Below are 15,491 nucleotides of genomic sequence, written 5' to 3' on the forward strand. Positions count from 1 at the left end.
AATGAAATCATTTGGTTGAAAGATTAGAGAGAGAGACAGCAAACAAGAGGGAGATGTGTAAATGGAATTAGGTGTGAGATGCGGGTCTGACCTGTAGGAAATGCCCAGGTGATCAGGCAATGTCCATGGAGGGAGAAAGTCTGAGTTCATACTACATATATAACCTGGGAAATTGAAGTGAGATTGGTGTAAGAAAATAAAGCTTCATGTTAGGAAAATGAATGTACTAATTTGCTGACCATATTTGTTCATGCATGTATGTGCTATAGATTATGAATTGGACATATTATTTTCCTGCTGTAGATTTTGAAAGTACACTTAGTAAGGCATAACTTAACACAGATACAAAATTATTGTCTTTGTATTTCTCAGCCTGTAATCTTGTTTATAATCTATACTTGATTTCCCTTTATGATTCCATCACTTGGATGAATTCTGTCAGATTGATTAGAAACATAGAAATAGGTGCAGGAGGAGGCCATTCGGCCCTTCGAGATTATGGAAAAAAATATATATAAGGATGCCAGAACCAGTGGATGTCAGTTTAGGCAGGACAATAATTTCAGGGATTGGATTATGTTATTTCAAAAGCTGACTTTTATCTCAATTTCATATTAATAAACTGCTGAATTTCAAGATTTCAGTATAGGAGTAAAGAGGTTATTCTGCAGTTGTATAGGGCTCTGGTGAGACCACATCTGGAGTATTGTGTACAGTTTTGGTCTAATTTGAGGAAGGACATCCTTGTGATTGAGGCAGTGCAGCGTAGGTTCACGAGATTGATCCCTGGGATGGCGGGACTGTCATATGAGGAAAGATTGAAAAGACTAGGCTTGTATTCACTGGAGTTTAGAAGGATGAGGGGAGAACTTAAAGAAACATATAAAATTATAAAAGGACTGGACAACCTAGATGCAGGAAAAATGTTCCCAATGTTGTGAGAGTCCAGAACCAGGGGCCACAGTCTTAGAATAAAGGGGAGGTCATTTAAGACTGAGGTGAGAAAAAACTTTTTCACCCAGAGAGTTGTGAATTTATGGAATTCCCTGCCACAGAGGGCAGTGGAGGCCAAGTCACTGGATGGATTTAAGGGAGAGTTAGATAGAGCTCTAGGGGCTAGAGGAGTCAAGGGATAATGGGAGAAGGCAGGCACGGTTATTGATAGGGGACGATCAGCCATGATCACAATGAATGGCTGTGCTGGCTCGAAGGGCCGAATGGCCTCCTCCTGCACCTATTTTCTATGTTTCTATGAATTCAGAGATGTCTGTTAACATATAAAATGTAATGTTTATAAATGGTTTCATATTTCAGTCCTGGTTAATTGCAGCAGCAATGTTGCTAGTGATTTGGATATTGTGATAGAAATTCACATGAATGGTCACCTGAATGCCACCTATTAATTTGAAATTATTTTTATTCTTTTTATGGCTATCCATCATTGTGTGGCTAAAAGAGGTAATTGGTAGATGAAAGGGTTAAATTTCTTCGTTTTCACCTTATTTCTATTGTATGATAAGAAGTAGCTGTTAAAACTGAGTCCAAGGTGATTATATCTTAAATATTGGCTGTGAATGGGATAAACTTGAAGCCTCTGAACAATTTTCAACTTTTTTTTCTGCAGACAACCTTTGATTGCTGGCATATATCTCCTCATGTCTGCTAATGCTGTGATACCACCAAATGAGAAAGGTGAGCTTTCACTGTACCTTGATGCTAATATGTTTGTAACAGTTGAAAGAAAACATGGAAGACAATTGCTTGGCAACACTTTGGATATTTTTTTGTTGTACCACCCAATATTATTTGGATAATCCATAGCACTCTTCAGACTAACACATCTCCCCAGTCCCGGTCTGCTGTAATATGACCAACAAGTAATCTCATCAGAAAAATGAAAAAGAACGCCAAGAAAATATTACCTTTGCATGTATTAAGATAAGTCATACATAGCATGCACCACAGTGCCCTCCATAATGATTGGTACAAAGACCCATCATTTATGGATTTGCCTCTGTGCTCCACAATTTGAGATTTGTAATAGAAAAAAATCACATGTGGTTAAAGTGCACATTGTCAGATTTTAACAATTATATATTTTGGTTTCACCATAGAGAAATTACAGCAGTGTTTAGTACTTTGTTGCATATCCTTTGCATGCAATGACTGCTTGAAGTTTGTGATTCATGGACATCACCAGTTGCTGGGTGTCTTCTCTGGCGATGCCCTGCCAGGCCTGTATTGCAGCCATCTTTAGTTTATGCTTGTTTTGGGGGCTAGTCGCTTCAGTTTTCTCTTCAGCATATAAAAGGCATGCTCAATTGGGTTCAGATCGGGTGATTGATGGCCACTCAAGAATTGACCATTTTTTAGCTTTGAAACACTCCTTTGTTACTTTAGCAGTATGCTTGAGATCATTGTCTTGCTGTAGAATGAACCACGACCAATGAGTTTTGAGGCATTTGTTTGAGCTTGAGCAGATAGGATGTGTCTATACACTTCAGAATTCATTATGCTACTACCATCAGCAGTTGTATCATCAATGAAGATAAGTGAGCCAGTACCTTCAGCAGCCATACATGCCCAGGCCATTACACCCCCACCACCGTGTTTCACAGATGAGGTAGTATGATCTTGGGCAGTTCCTTCTCTCCTCCATACTTTGCTCTTGCCATCACTCTGATATAAGTTAATCTTCGTCTCATATGTCCAGAAGACCTTTTTCCAGAACTGTGGCTGCTCTTTTAAGTACTTCTTGGTAAACTGTAACCTGGCCATCCTATTTTTGTGGCTAGCCAGTGGTTTGCATCTTGCAGTGTAGCCTCTGTATTTCTGTTCATGAAGTCTTCTGCAGACAGTGGTCATTGACAAATCCACTCCTGACTCCTGAAAAAGTGTTTCTGATCTGTCGGACAGGTGTTTGGGGATTTTTCCTTTATTAGAGAGAGAATTCTCTATCATCAGCTGTGGAGGTCTTCCTCGCCCTGCCAGTCCCTTTGCGATTAGTAAGTTCACCAGTGCTCTCTTTCTTCTTAATAATGTTCCCAATAGTTGATGTTGGCAAGCCTAAGGTTTGGCTGATGTCATAACAGTTTTATTCTTGGTTCTCAGTCTCATAATGGCGTGTTTGACATGTCGTGTTTGGCACAACTTTGGTCCTCATGTTGAGAAACAGCAATAAAAGTTTCCAAAGCTGAAGGAAAAACTGAAGGAAAGACTAGGTGCTCTCTTATACCTGCATGAAGGAGGCAATTAAACACACCTGAGCAATTACAAACACCTGTGAAGCCATGTGTCCCAAACATTATGGTGCCCTGAAATGGGGGGGACTATGTATAAACACAGTTCTAATTTCTACATGGTTAAACCAAAATGTGTAAAAATATCCTTTAATAAAATCTGACAATGTGCACTTTAACTGCATGTGATTTTTTTTGTATTACAAATCTCAAATTGTGGAGTACAGAGGCAAATAAATAGATGATGGGTCTTTGTCCCAAACATACTAATAATAATAATAATAATATCTTTTATTGTCATTGCACGTCAGTGCAACGAGATTTAGTATGCAGCTCCAACCAATGAAAAAGAAAAGTAAAATAAATAAATAAGCTGTGTGTCGTGACCATCCGAGGGAGACAGTCCATGGGGGGTGGGGGGGCACTCAGCAGGGCCGGTTCAGAGCCGCTATAGCTCTGGGAATAAAGCTGTTCCTGAGTCTGGAGGTTCGGGCGTAGAAGGCCTTGTAACGTCTGCCGGAGGGAAGTAGTTCAAACAGTCCGTTACAGGGGTGTGATGAGTCTTTATGGATGCTGACGGCCCTCCTGAGGCACCGTGTGTGGTAGATGCCCTCCAAGGCTGGTAGCTCTGTCCCAATGATCCTCTGCGCTCTGGACGACGCGCTGAAGAGCTCTCCTCTCCGCCTCCGTGCAGCTGAGATACCACACAGAGATGCCATACGTTAATATGCTCTCTGTGGTGCAGCGGTAGAACGTTGTCAGCAGCTGTTGGGGCAGACCAGTCTCTTTTAATGTCCTCAGGAAGAACAGTCGTTGCTGTGCCTTCTTGACCAGCGCAGCGGTGTTGGAGGGCTCTGCATGCAGCCATTAAATATTCATATTTGTACCTCTTCGATTTTCTCTTTTTAGCCCTTTCTTGTACATTTTACAGCTGCATTTCTCCGTGTGCAGTTAAAATATATAATTGGTGTGGAGTTAATGAACAGGGAGATAGGAACAAACGCTGAAATAGTTAAATGAAAGATGTAAAAAGAATGTATTGCTTTAATATGCTTTCTTTTTGTTTGTAGTTGTAAATGCAGACATTGCCTGTGTATACAAGCAGACCACCATACATCCATTTGCCTTCAGAACACATACTCATCAATTAGGTAAGACTCATGTAATCTTTCTACTTTGATTTTGTAAAATAACTATGGAGCTTCTAAAATGTTATAGTTCTATAATCTGAAGTTTTGGCAATACAAATTATTGACCAAAGGAATATGGAAAATGAAGATAACTAAATTTATCAAGTCTATTCTCACCACAGACTTTACATAATTTTACAGCAGATGATTTCAGTCGTGGGGGAGGTGAGGAGACAGAATCACATTTTAAAGAAAAACCTCCAACATCAATACTTGAGAATATTCATCCAATTTATAATCCACATGGTTAGGCTTGTATTGTATTGCAAAATTGACTCATTTATAACACTAATAGTTGGTGAATCATGGTTTCATTTAAAAAAATAATGATTTTGATATTTTAAAGCTCTTTCTTAAATATTTAACTGGCTTTTAACCAGCTGTTTGTAAATATTTTTGTCTTGGAATTGGTTCCATGTATATTTGCAGCATAAATTATGATTTTTGGTCACGATTTAACCTAATGTTGTCCTCAACGACCTAATCTGGAGTTTATATGTGGTACTATTGGATTCTATCCAGATTGATTATGGCAGTAATTAATGCAAAACTCATGCCCAAAATATATTTAAGTAATCCTTTTTGGATTGAATGGTGCAAAATCATCTATGTCACAGCTGTTAATGCCTTCTAAAATTGTTGTTGAAGAGCTTATTTGAACTAACAATTTTATTTATTTTTGTCCAATATGACAGAAAAACAAAGTGCAATAGATTGATGGCCTAATGACATAAACTGTTGAAATATGAGATGTTAATTTGATTTATGATATTTCCCATAGGGTTTGCCATGTAATTATGTGAAACAACTCCAAAGGACAAACCAAGGATCAAAAAATTAAAGACCAAGCTGTTATTGCACTACTTTTTCCAAGTATAATACCTGCAATGCTCTGGAAAGATGGTGATTGCAGGTAGTTCCCATTAGAAATGTTGTCAGCCAGGAATTTACTGTGGACAAGGTTGGCACCAAGGAGTAAAAAGTCAGGAAATGCATTTGGAACTTAAAGCCCTAAAGATGGATGATGGTACCAGAATGTGCTTGTCAGGACAGTGTGCTCTTTTGTGACTCTTCCAAAATTCCCTCATCATGTTGTTGCTGATGATTGTTCATTCTCCTGGGGTAGTTTGTCTCGGCTAAATGTTGACATTTCTACCACATTTCAAAATGCTCAATAGGAACAATCTCTTTAACCACCTTCCCTCATATTTCCTTCTATGGCACCAGGTTAATTTTATCAGGCTTGCCGTTACCTTCCTTGGGATATTTTTGCAAATATTTGGGAAGCTTTGTAAATTAAATTACTTTTATTTCAGTTTATTTTTAATACAGATGTAATGCATTTTATATTGATTTTAGGTCAGGTGGTTAGTGGATACAGAGTAAGAGATGGAAAATGGACATTAATTGGTCGACAGAGTCCACAGTTACCTCAGGTAATCTTACTTTTGAATTTATTCATAGTCAAAAATAAGGAATTGGTATTTCAGGTATGAGAAGGGAAAAAGGTCACAGAGGTTTGGAATTCTCTAACCAAGAGGTCTGAGCAGGATTGGTCACAATTCAAAAGAGTTCAAAGGATTTTTAAATATTCAGTGAATCAAGAGATATGGGGTTGGTATAAGAAAGTGACATGAACAAAAACAGTTCCCATTGATCTTGGTAAATTACAGACAAGCATGAGGGACTGAATGACCCACTGCTACTTATATTCATACAATCTGTGAATAATGGCTCATATCTTGGTTGAGTGAAACATCTTGTGATATGCCCCATTAGGTAGGCTGTTTCCTTCATTTTTAACTTCAATTTTTCTGTCATCTTATAATGGCTGAAAATACGATATGGTAAAGACACCAATTGAGCATCTGGCACTGAACACAAAAACAAGTTTACTTTCTCTTTAATTGAGGTGTATTAAGGATTGAGAAAGGAGTAGAATGATGATGAATTACATTCAGATTAAATACTGAGGGAACAATATACAGGATTAAGAAAGAAAATGAGAAAATAAAATAAAGGATAAAATATAAAGAGTTTATATTTTAAACATCCCGAACAATTTTCAATCAAAAGGAATAGTACCCTCCAATAAGCGAGTTCGGTATTCCGAAAAACGCAAGGAATCATGGGATTTGTCAAAGGTCATTCGCGATAAAGAAAAAGCGACTGCTGGTTGTATAAACTGTTTATAAATTATTATCTTTATTCATAATTTATGTGTAAAAATATATTTAATCTGACGAACGGGGGTGCCAGGTTGCGGGAGAGCAGGTTGTAACAGCGAGAGAGAGGGGGCAGATGCGAGTGGGAGACGGGGAGAGACGTGACCGGCGGAAAAACATTCTCCGTAGCTGTGCTGCTGCGTGCACATAGACCCGCGCCTTCTGTAGCCAGAATCGAACCCGGGTCCCCAGTGCCGCAAGCGCTGCCAAACTGCCACCGGACCATCACCCCCCGAGTGTTCCATCCCCGCCGGGGCAACGGGACACCGGCTCGGAGCATCGGTGGCCCCAGGTACACAGCCAGCGCGGAGAAGAAGCGGCAACTCCAGCCCAACCTCGCTCCAGCTCTCGAGGAACCCACTCCCAGACGGGCCGGGGACCATCAGCTGCACCCTCCGCCCCACACAGCGGCAGCCGCCCAACCCCCCCGGCGCCAGCGAGAGCCGAGCATCAGCCATCAACGCGGACACAGCCAAAACGCTGCATCAATTCAGCGGGACAGGCAGCTTTGGAGATCGGTGCAGAGCCGAACCGGAGACAGCGTCCTTCCTCCGCGTCGGCCACAAGCCCGGAGCCGGCACCCCGCCAGTCCAGGGCTGCCAGCTAACCCGGCGGTACAGGCAGAGCCGAGATTGGGCCAGCTACTCACCCCCGCGTCCACTCCCACTCCTCACCCTCCTCAAGCCCGGGGCCGCCACCGCCCCCCCCCCCCCAGCCCAGGACCACCCTGGACACCTCCGGCCACCCCCAGACAGGGACGGGACACCCGAGAGGGAATGGGGACGGCCCAGCAGCAACTTAACAGCGCCCGTAGCGCTGGAGAACCGGGCACAATCCTGACCACGGACGAAACGCAGGCCCGTACTCACGCAGCAGCACAGCTGCGTACCATGAATGACCTATGACCTGGGCATGCACACTCGGAATACCGAACTCGCTTATTGTAATGTCACCTTCTAGTCTAGGGAGCTTGATTGCTGTTATAAAACACAAGTCGCCAGAAATTTGCTACTGCTCATTTTTTCTATTCCTGTTCTATTTTTTGCAACAATTCAATTGGTAATTTTCTGCACCAATTTAATGGATTTCTGAAACTCTTAAGTTGACAAAATTCATGTAGTAATGGGACTGATTAACATCTCCTTTCTCGTCCTTTAAAAACATGGCTATTAAAAGTTTCTTGTTGAAATTTCATTTGTGTACTTCACAGGCTTTTTATCATGTGGAAAACTCAATGGATATTGAATATGGTGACACCATTGCAGCCAGATGTGTTTTCACAGGCAAAGGAAGGACAACAGTTACACAGATAGGGTATGTCTTAAATTGAAACTGTTAATAGGAGATAAAGATTTTTAAAGGCCAGTAGAGAACCTGTTTTTGTTTGGGAAGGAAGAGGAGGAGGGTGGAGAGAGCAATGGTTCCAGGGGCATGGATGATTAAATGGAGACAAAAATATTTATTTATGGGACAGATTTACCATCAGATACATCCTACCTGAATTACACCTTCCTTCAGCTGAACATCAGGAAATCATGAGACACAATGGCACAGGGGAGAGAACCATTGACAACTGTAGGGGCTCTAGGGGCTAGTGGAATCAAGGGATATGGGGAGAAGGCAGGCACGGGTTATTGATTGGGGATGATCAGCCATGGTCGCAATGAATGGCAGTGCTGGCTAGAAGGGCCAAATGGCCTCCTCCTGCACCTGTTTTCTATGTTTCTAAGCATAAACCAAAGGAATGGATGGCTTTTAAAAATTATTTTAAAATATATTTTTAATGACAATATTCTGAAGCTGATAATTGACATGTTTAAAATATATAATGTCACAACAGGGTTCGGTGGCCGATCAGCTTGACATTCAACTTAATTACTGTTTGCATTCAAAGAGTTCAGTAACATCATTTAACAGATGGGCTCAGTACATTTTTTCTTTCACATTATTCATGCACTGTTGTTCATTGAAGGGCCCCTACCTTTAGCAAATGATATTTAATTTATGGCTCTTATTTGTGTGCCAAGAATGATTAACAATGGCAACACTGTAGGTTCCTGCTAAATCTGCGGAGGTGGACTGTTTATTTCGTGGAAAAATACGTCAATGGTGACTCTCATTATGGTATCTTACTGCATTCACTTATTCACCATGGCAACAATGATGACATGCTATCCACTTTGAGCAAACAGAAGAGAAAATGTAAGACAACTCAGCTGAATGGAGCAATCCACTTTGTTTTCTGAGCTGTTCAACACCCTCCACGTCCTAACTAGTGACAATAACGGACCATTATATTAGGATCTGAAAGTATACTCGTTCCTGCAGTCCACCTTTTTCCACAATAGACTAGGAAGCAAAGATATTTCAGGTGCCACATCCTAAATAATCCTTACCTATATAAATATTCTGACAGGTGACCAAGTCACAGCCTCTTGCTCAGTCACATAATGTGAATGTTTATGAATACCTCTGACTTTTAGAAACATTAAAAACTTCAAATGATGTACATCTGACCCTCTGTGTTATTACCACTAGACACAGTCGGTGTGCTTTTGAATCATCTCTTAGATATGGTACCCAGCAATGATTCTTCTGACTTCCCTTCCAGTAGTTCCGATATCATCTAGCCTTTGATTTCTGCCTCCTTTGATTGCTTGAATGAGATAAGGAATTAAGGTTTGCTGAATATTTTCTTGGTGCTTATACACACTGGGACATCAAAAGCAACTATATTGTTTAAAAAAAAACATGATGAGCGATACTTTATTCTTCAGTGCTCTTGCGTTTTGGGAAAACCTGCTTGAGTGTATGCAATTATTTTGCTTGTTTTACAGACAAACTTCCAAAGATGAGATGTGCAATTTGTATATCATGTATTACATGGATTCTAAACATGCCAAGCCATACATGTACTGTATGCAAGAGGGAAATCCTGAATTGTTTAAGCATATTCCTCCAGAAGCAAATATTCCAATTCCTTTCAGCCCAAATATGGTTATGCACGGACATCATGCAGGTAATTGAATTTGATTAAATATTACTCGTGTGTTGATCTGATCCATGGCACAGATATTTAATGATAAGGAATAAATCACATTATTCATGAACAATTCCCTGGTAATATTTTGCAGATCAGGGAGAATGAATTATTTACACACGAAAATGGTCAATTGTAAGAATGAATGATTCTGGCATAAATGATTTATGAATTTTGTGTCCCTTAAACAATCAAGAATGCTTCTGACAAGCTTGAAATATTCTGATTTCATTGCTTTTTGAAAATGTTACTAAACTTGCCACTGTTGTAAATCTATAGATGAGCTTCAGTCCTCTGGTTCCAGTTGCTATTGTTGTACGTTGCTGGACTGAATTATTGGGGACAAAGCTGGTTTGCAGTAAGAATGTTAGAGAGAAAATGTGTCTCCAAAAGACATCTCTTTAGTTGTCCCTGCATCTTGGATTGTTTTCTGAATTGGACTATTTGAATATATCACCATCATGCTCAAATACTCAACTCTGCAGATGGCTGGTTTCTGCAACAACCACATCCCATCCTGCATCCAGGTCGTTAAACAGCTTGGACTTCTGCGTCGACCCCGTTACATCCACAGAGGCTCTCAGCGCAGGCGTGTTTGCTTCAACCACGGACATTCCATTCCATCCATCTGCTCATTACCATGCTCTACCCCCCCTCACCCGCGTCACCCCCCATCCCAGCTGACCGCACGCACTGTCAACCGGGACAACCTCAGATCTCTCCAGCCTGCTCCCATCCCTCCACCCTCTCATAATGCCAACTTTGCCCTCCTCAACACCAGGTCGCTCAACAACAAAGCCCTTGCCCTCCATGAACTAATCCTTGACAACACTCTGGACTTCCTTCTGCTCACTGAGACCTGGCAACAACCCAATGTCTTCTTCTCCCTCAATCAAACATCCCCACCTGGATTTAATTACATTTCCAAACCCCGCCCCTCCCGCCATGGAGGTGGCCTCGCTGTTATTTTTAACCAGAATTTTTGTATCACTGAACTCACCTTCCCCCCAGTAGCATCATTTGAATTCCTCGCCTTCAAAGCCCTTTCCTCCATGACAGTCATCCTCATTTACCGGCCACCTAAACCAAACCCCTCCTTCCTATCTGACTTCACTGAACTCCTCACACTTGCCTCATCCCTCTCCTCACGTCTGCTGCTACTTGGTGACTTAAATATTCACAAGGACTCCCCCACCTGCAAGCTCGCATCTGAATTCGCCTTTTTACTGGACAACTTCTCTCTCTCTCAGCACGTCACCTTTCCTACCCATGACAAAGGTCACATCCTTGACCTGGTCTGCTCCACAAATCAACCGGTACTCGACCTCCATCCTTGCCTCTTCCCCCTCTCTGATCATAAGCTTATACGGTTCACCATCCCTTCTCCGACACCTCGCCCCCGCTTCCTCCGAGAAATCACCTTCCGTAATCTAAAATCCATTGATCCCCTCCATCTCTCTGACCTGCTCTCCACCACTCTCCCCCTGGACTCAACCCCCATCTCACCTGATGATCTCACAAACCATCTCAACTCCACCTTGTCTACCTCCCTCAACACTCTGGCCCCCCTCAAAACAAGAACCGTAACTTTCAACACATCCTCACCCTGGTACACACCTGCACTTCGTAAACTGAAACAGACTGGTCGCCAACTCGAACGACTTATAAAGAAATCATCTCTCACAGTCCACCTTGAAGCTTACAAACTCCACCTCACTGACTACAAAGATGCCCTCATTGCTGCAAAATCTGCCTACCTCTCCTCCATATTCACCGATCCCTGCCTAAACCACAGAACCCTCTTCTCCACAGTGGGCAACCTCCTCAAGCCTCGAGCCAACACTCTCCCTACCTCTACTCCGGATCTCTGCAACTCATTCCTCCACTTTTTCGCTGATAAAATCAGCACCATCTATCAATCTTTATCCCCTGTACCCGACTCCCCAGCATCTACTCCACCACCTACCACGGCCCCTCCTTTCAACATCTCCACTGACCTCCTTACCCCTCCTCCACACTGCTTCCTCTCCCAGTTTGACCTGGTCACCCCTATTGAAATCTCCAAACTCATCAGCTCTTCCAAACCCACCACCTGCTCCCTCGACCCTCTCCCCACTCCCCTGTTGAAGTCCTGCCTCCCCGTTCTCTGCCCCTACCTCACTAATCTCTTCAACTCCTCATTGTCCCAAGGAATTGTCCCCTCTGCTTTCAAAACTGCTGCTGTCACACCAATCTTAAAGAAACCTGGTCTTGATCCCTCCTCTCTCATTAACTACCGCCCAATCTCAAACCTCCCCTTCCTTTCAAAAACCCTGGAGCGTATTGTTGCGTCGCAACTTCATTCCCACCTCCTAGCGTATAACCTACTTGAACCCCTCCAATCTGGCTTTCGACCCCTCCATAGCACAGAAACTGCTCTCCTCAAAGTCCTCAACGACCTCCTCACCTCTGTTGACACTGGTTCCCTCAACATCCTCATCCTCCTCGACCTGAGCGCAGCCTTCGATACAGTGAACCATAACATCCTGCTCACCAGACTCAAGGACCTCGGCATTGAAGGCTCTGCACTCAGCTGGCTCCGTTCCTACGTTTCCAACAGATCCCACTTCATCTCTCTCCACAACCACACCTCTGCTACAGCCGCGGTCACTCAAGGCGTTCCCCAAGGCTCCGTACTCGGCCCCCTCCTCTTCATCATCTACATCCTCCCCCTTGGTCAGATACTCCGCCACTTCAATCTGGACTTCCACTGTTACGCTGATGACACCCAAATTTACCTTGGCACCAAATCCCCCCACAACCCCCCCCCTCTCCCATATCAACTCCTGTTTGTCAGCTATAAAAACCTGGATGCAACATAATTTCCTCAAACTCAACAGCGATAAGACAGAATTCCTCCTCATAGGCTCCAAAGCCACACTCAGCAAAATCAATAACCCCACTCTCACCATCGACGGCACCACTGTCTCCCCATCTCCCCAGGCCCGCAACCTTGGCGTGATCTTTGATTCCACCCTCTCCCTTGAGCCTCACATCCGCCATGTCATTAAAACCTCCTTCTTTCATCTCCGCAACATCGCCAAACTCAGACCCTCTCTCACACCGCCTGCTGCTGAAAGACTCATCCATGCCTTCATCTCCTCCCGACTGGACTATTGCAACTCACTTCTCCTTGGCATCAGCTCCACCTACATCAACCGACTCCAACTGGTCCAGAACGCAGCCGCCCTACTCATCACCCACACCAAATCCTGGCATCACATCACTCCAGTCCTCAAAAAACTTCACTGGCTTCCCATCTCCCACCGGATCACCTACAAAATCCTGGTCCTCGCCTACGAAGCCCTCCACCATCTGGCCCCCACATATCTCACTGACCTCCTCTCCCCCTACCAACCCTCACGGTCCCTCAGATCCACATCAGCCGGTCTCCTCTCCATCCACAAGTCCAACCTCCGCAGTTTTGGGGACAGAGCCTTCTCCAGGGCAGCTCCCAGGCTCTGGAACTCCCTCCCCCAACTGATCCGCAATTCCGTGTCCCTCCCCATCTTCCAGTCCCGCCTCAAGACCCATCTCTTCACCTCTGCCTATCCTTAGCCCCACGTCCCCGTCCCTTTTCATCTGTGCATTAATTGCCTCATGCTGTGTTTTGTATTGAATTCTGTCTTTACTTTGTGTACTAGTCATGTCTCTACTATTTATTTCATTCCCCTTACATGTTTTTCCTATACATGCTCAATTTTTGTAAGGTGTCCTTGAGACTCTTGAAAGGCGCCCATAAATAAAATGTATTATTATTATTATTATATGTGGGAGAGTTTCCATTTTAAGGAATATCCAGAGTAGTAGCATAGCTTTCTCTGCATATTCTAGACCAGAAGGTGCAGCCATATGAATTGTAATATATGTAGCAATCGTTATGTTAATGAACATTTACATTTTTTGAAATCAAAGTTCTTCATGAAAAATTAATTGATTCATGTTTTCTCCAATCCCATTTCAGAAATTTTATGGCTTTAACATTTAGATTTCACTGTTAAATGTTTGCATATGTCCTTGTTATTGCTTTGCTATTGGAACCAGAGCTCAGTGAAATACCCTTTACACTTAGCTGCCAGTTCAAGATATGTGGGTTGAACTTTTTAAGAAAGAACTGCAGATGCTGGAAAATTCGAAGGTAGACAAAAATGCTGGAGAAACTCAGCGGGTGAGGCAGTATCTATGGAGCGAAGGAATAGGTGACGCTTTGGGTTGAGACCTTTCTTCAAACTGATGTAGGGGTGGGGTGGGGGTGGCGGGAAGAAGAAAGGAAGAGGTGGAGACAGTGGGCTGTGGGAGAGTTGGGAAGGGGAGGGGAAGGAGGGAGAAAGCAAGGACTGTCTGAAATTGGAGAAGTCAATGTTCATACCGCTGGGGTGTAAACTACCCAAGCAAAATATGAGGTGCTGCTCCTCCAATTTGCGGTGGGGCTCACTCTGGCCATGGAGGAGGCCCAGGACAGAATGGTCGGATTTGGAATGGGAGAGGGAGTTGAAGTGCTGAGCTACCACCGGGAGATCAGGTCGGTTAATGCGAACTAACCGGAGGTGTTGGGCGAAGCGATCGCCAAGCCTGCGCTTGGTCTCACCGATGTAGAGCAGTTGGCACCTAGAACAGCGGATGAAATAGATGAGGTTGGAAGAAGTGCAGGTGAACCTCTGCCTCATCTGGAAAGACTGCTTGGGTCCTTGGATGGAGCCGAGGTGGGAGGTAAAGCGACAAGTGTAGCATTTCCTGTGGTTGCAAGAGAAGGTACCAGGGGAGGGGGTGGTTTGGGTGGGAAGGGACGAATTGACCAGGGAGTTACGGAGGGAGCGGTCTGTGCAGAAAGCCCAAAGGGGAGATGGGAAGATGGGGCCAGTGGTGGGATCCCGTTGGAGGTGACAAAAATGTCGGAGGATTATCTATTGTATGTGACGGCTGGTGGGCTGGAAGTTGAGGACAAGGGGGACTCTGCCCTTGTTATGAGTGGGGGTATGAGGAGTGAGAGCGGAGCTACAGGAAATAGAGGAGACCCTGGTGAGAACCTCATCTATAGTCGAAGAGGGCAACCCCCTTTCCCTGAAAAATGAGGACATTTCCAATGCCCTGGTTTGGAACACCTCATCCTGGGTGCAGATACGGCGTAGACGGAGGGTTTGGGAATAGGGGGTAGAGTCCTCGCAGGAAGCAGGGTGGGAAGAAGTGTAGTCCAGATAAGCATAGGAGTCAGTGGGTTTGTAGCAGATGTCGGTCAGTAGTCGATTACCTGCGATGGAGATAGTCAGGTCAAGAAATGGTAGGGAGATGTCGGAAATGGTCCAGGTGAATGGTCTTCCTACCGTTTCTAGACCTCACCAGACAGCCCCACCCCCACATCAGTCTGAAGAAGGGTCTCGACCCGAAACGTCACCTATTCCTTCGCTCCATAGATGCTGCCTCACCCGCTGAGTTTCTCCAGCATTTTCGTCTACCTGTGGGTTGAACTTGATAGTTACCAAGTGACCCTCCTATATAACACTTATTGATGTAGTTCTTCAGAATTGCATGAATATAGCTTCTAATATATGGTTTGTTTTATTTTTGTGCTGAAATGTTTCATGATTCATGAAGAAGCGAAAGCTTTCACCACACTTAATTTACAGCTTTTGATTAGTCAAGTTTAATAGAAACTGATCCAGAAAGTTACACCTCCTTACGTGCCCCACCCCAGCCATGTGTCAAATGTATAGTATAACAATTCAGAAATTAACAATTTGCCTTCATTTATTTGAAACAT

At 43.6% G+C, this 15,491-nt stretch overlaps 1 protein-coding gene across 5 annotated transcripts in view; it reads left to right on the plus strand.

The window, feature by feature from the left end:
* The window catches only part of pam (peptidylglycine alpha-amidating monooxygenase), a 205,006-nt gene that overhangs the window by 120,953 nt on the left and 68,562 nt on the right, over positions 1-15,491 (plus strand). For all 5 annotated transcript variants that reach the window (XM_033017373.1, XM_033017370.1, XM_033017369.1 and 2 more), the window contains exons 9-13: positions 1,625-1,692; positions 4,310-4,390; positions 5,789-5,865; positions 7,865-7,968; positions 9,492-9,673. In XM_033017373.1, the coding sequence (XP_032873264.1) occupies positions 1,625-1,692; positions 4,310-4,390; positions 5,789-5,865; positions 7,865-7,968; positions 9,492-9,673 (512 nt within the window). The remainder of the gene's footprint in view (positions 1-1,624; positions 1,693-4,309; positions 4,391-5,788; positions 5,866-7,864; positions 7,969-9,491; positions 9,674-15,491) is intronic.

This window comes from Amblyraja radiata, chromosome 3, assembly GCF_010909765.2.
Source record: "Amblyraja radiata isolate CabotCenter1 chromosome 3, sAmbRad1.1.pri, whole genome shotgun sequence".
In the NCBI taxonomy this organism is placed as follows: Eukaryota; Metazoa; Chordata; class Chondrichthyes; order Rajiformes; family Rajidae; genus Amblyraja; species Amblyraja radiata.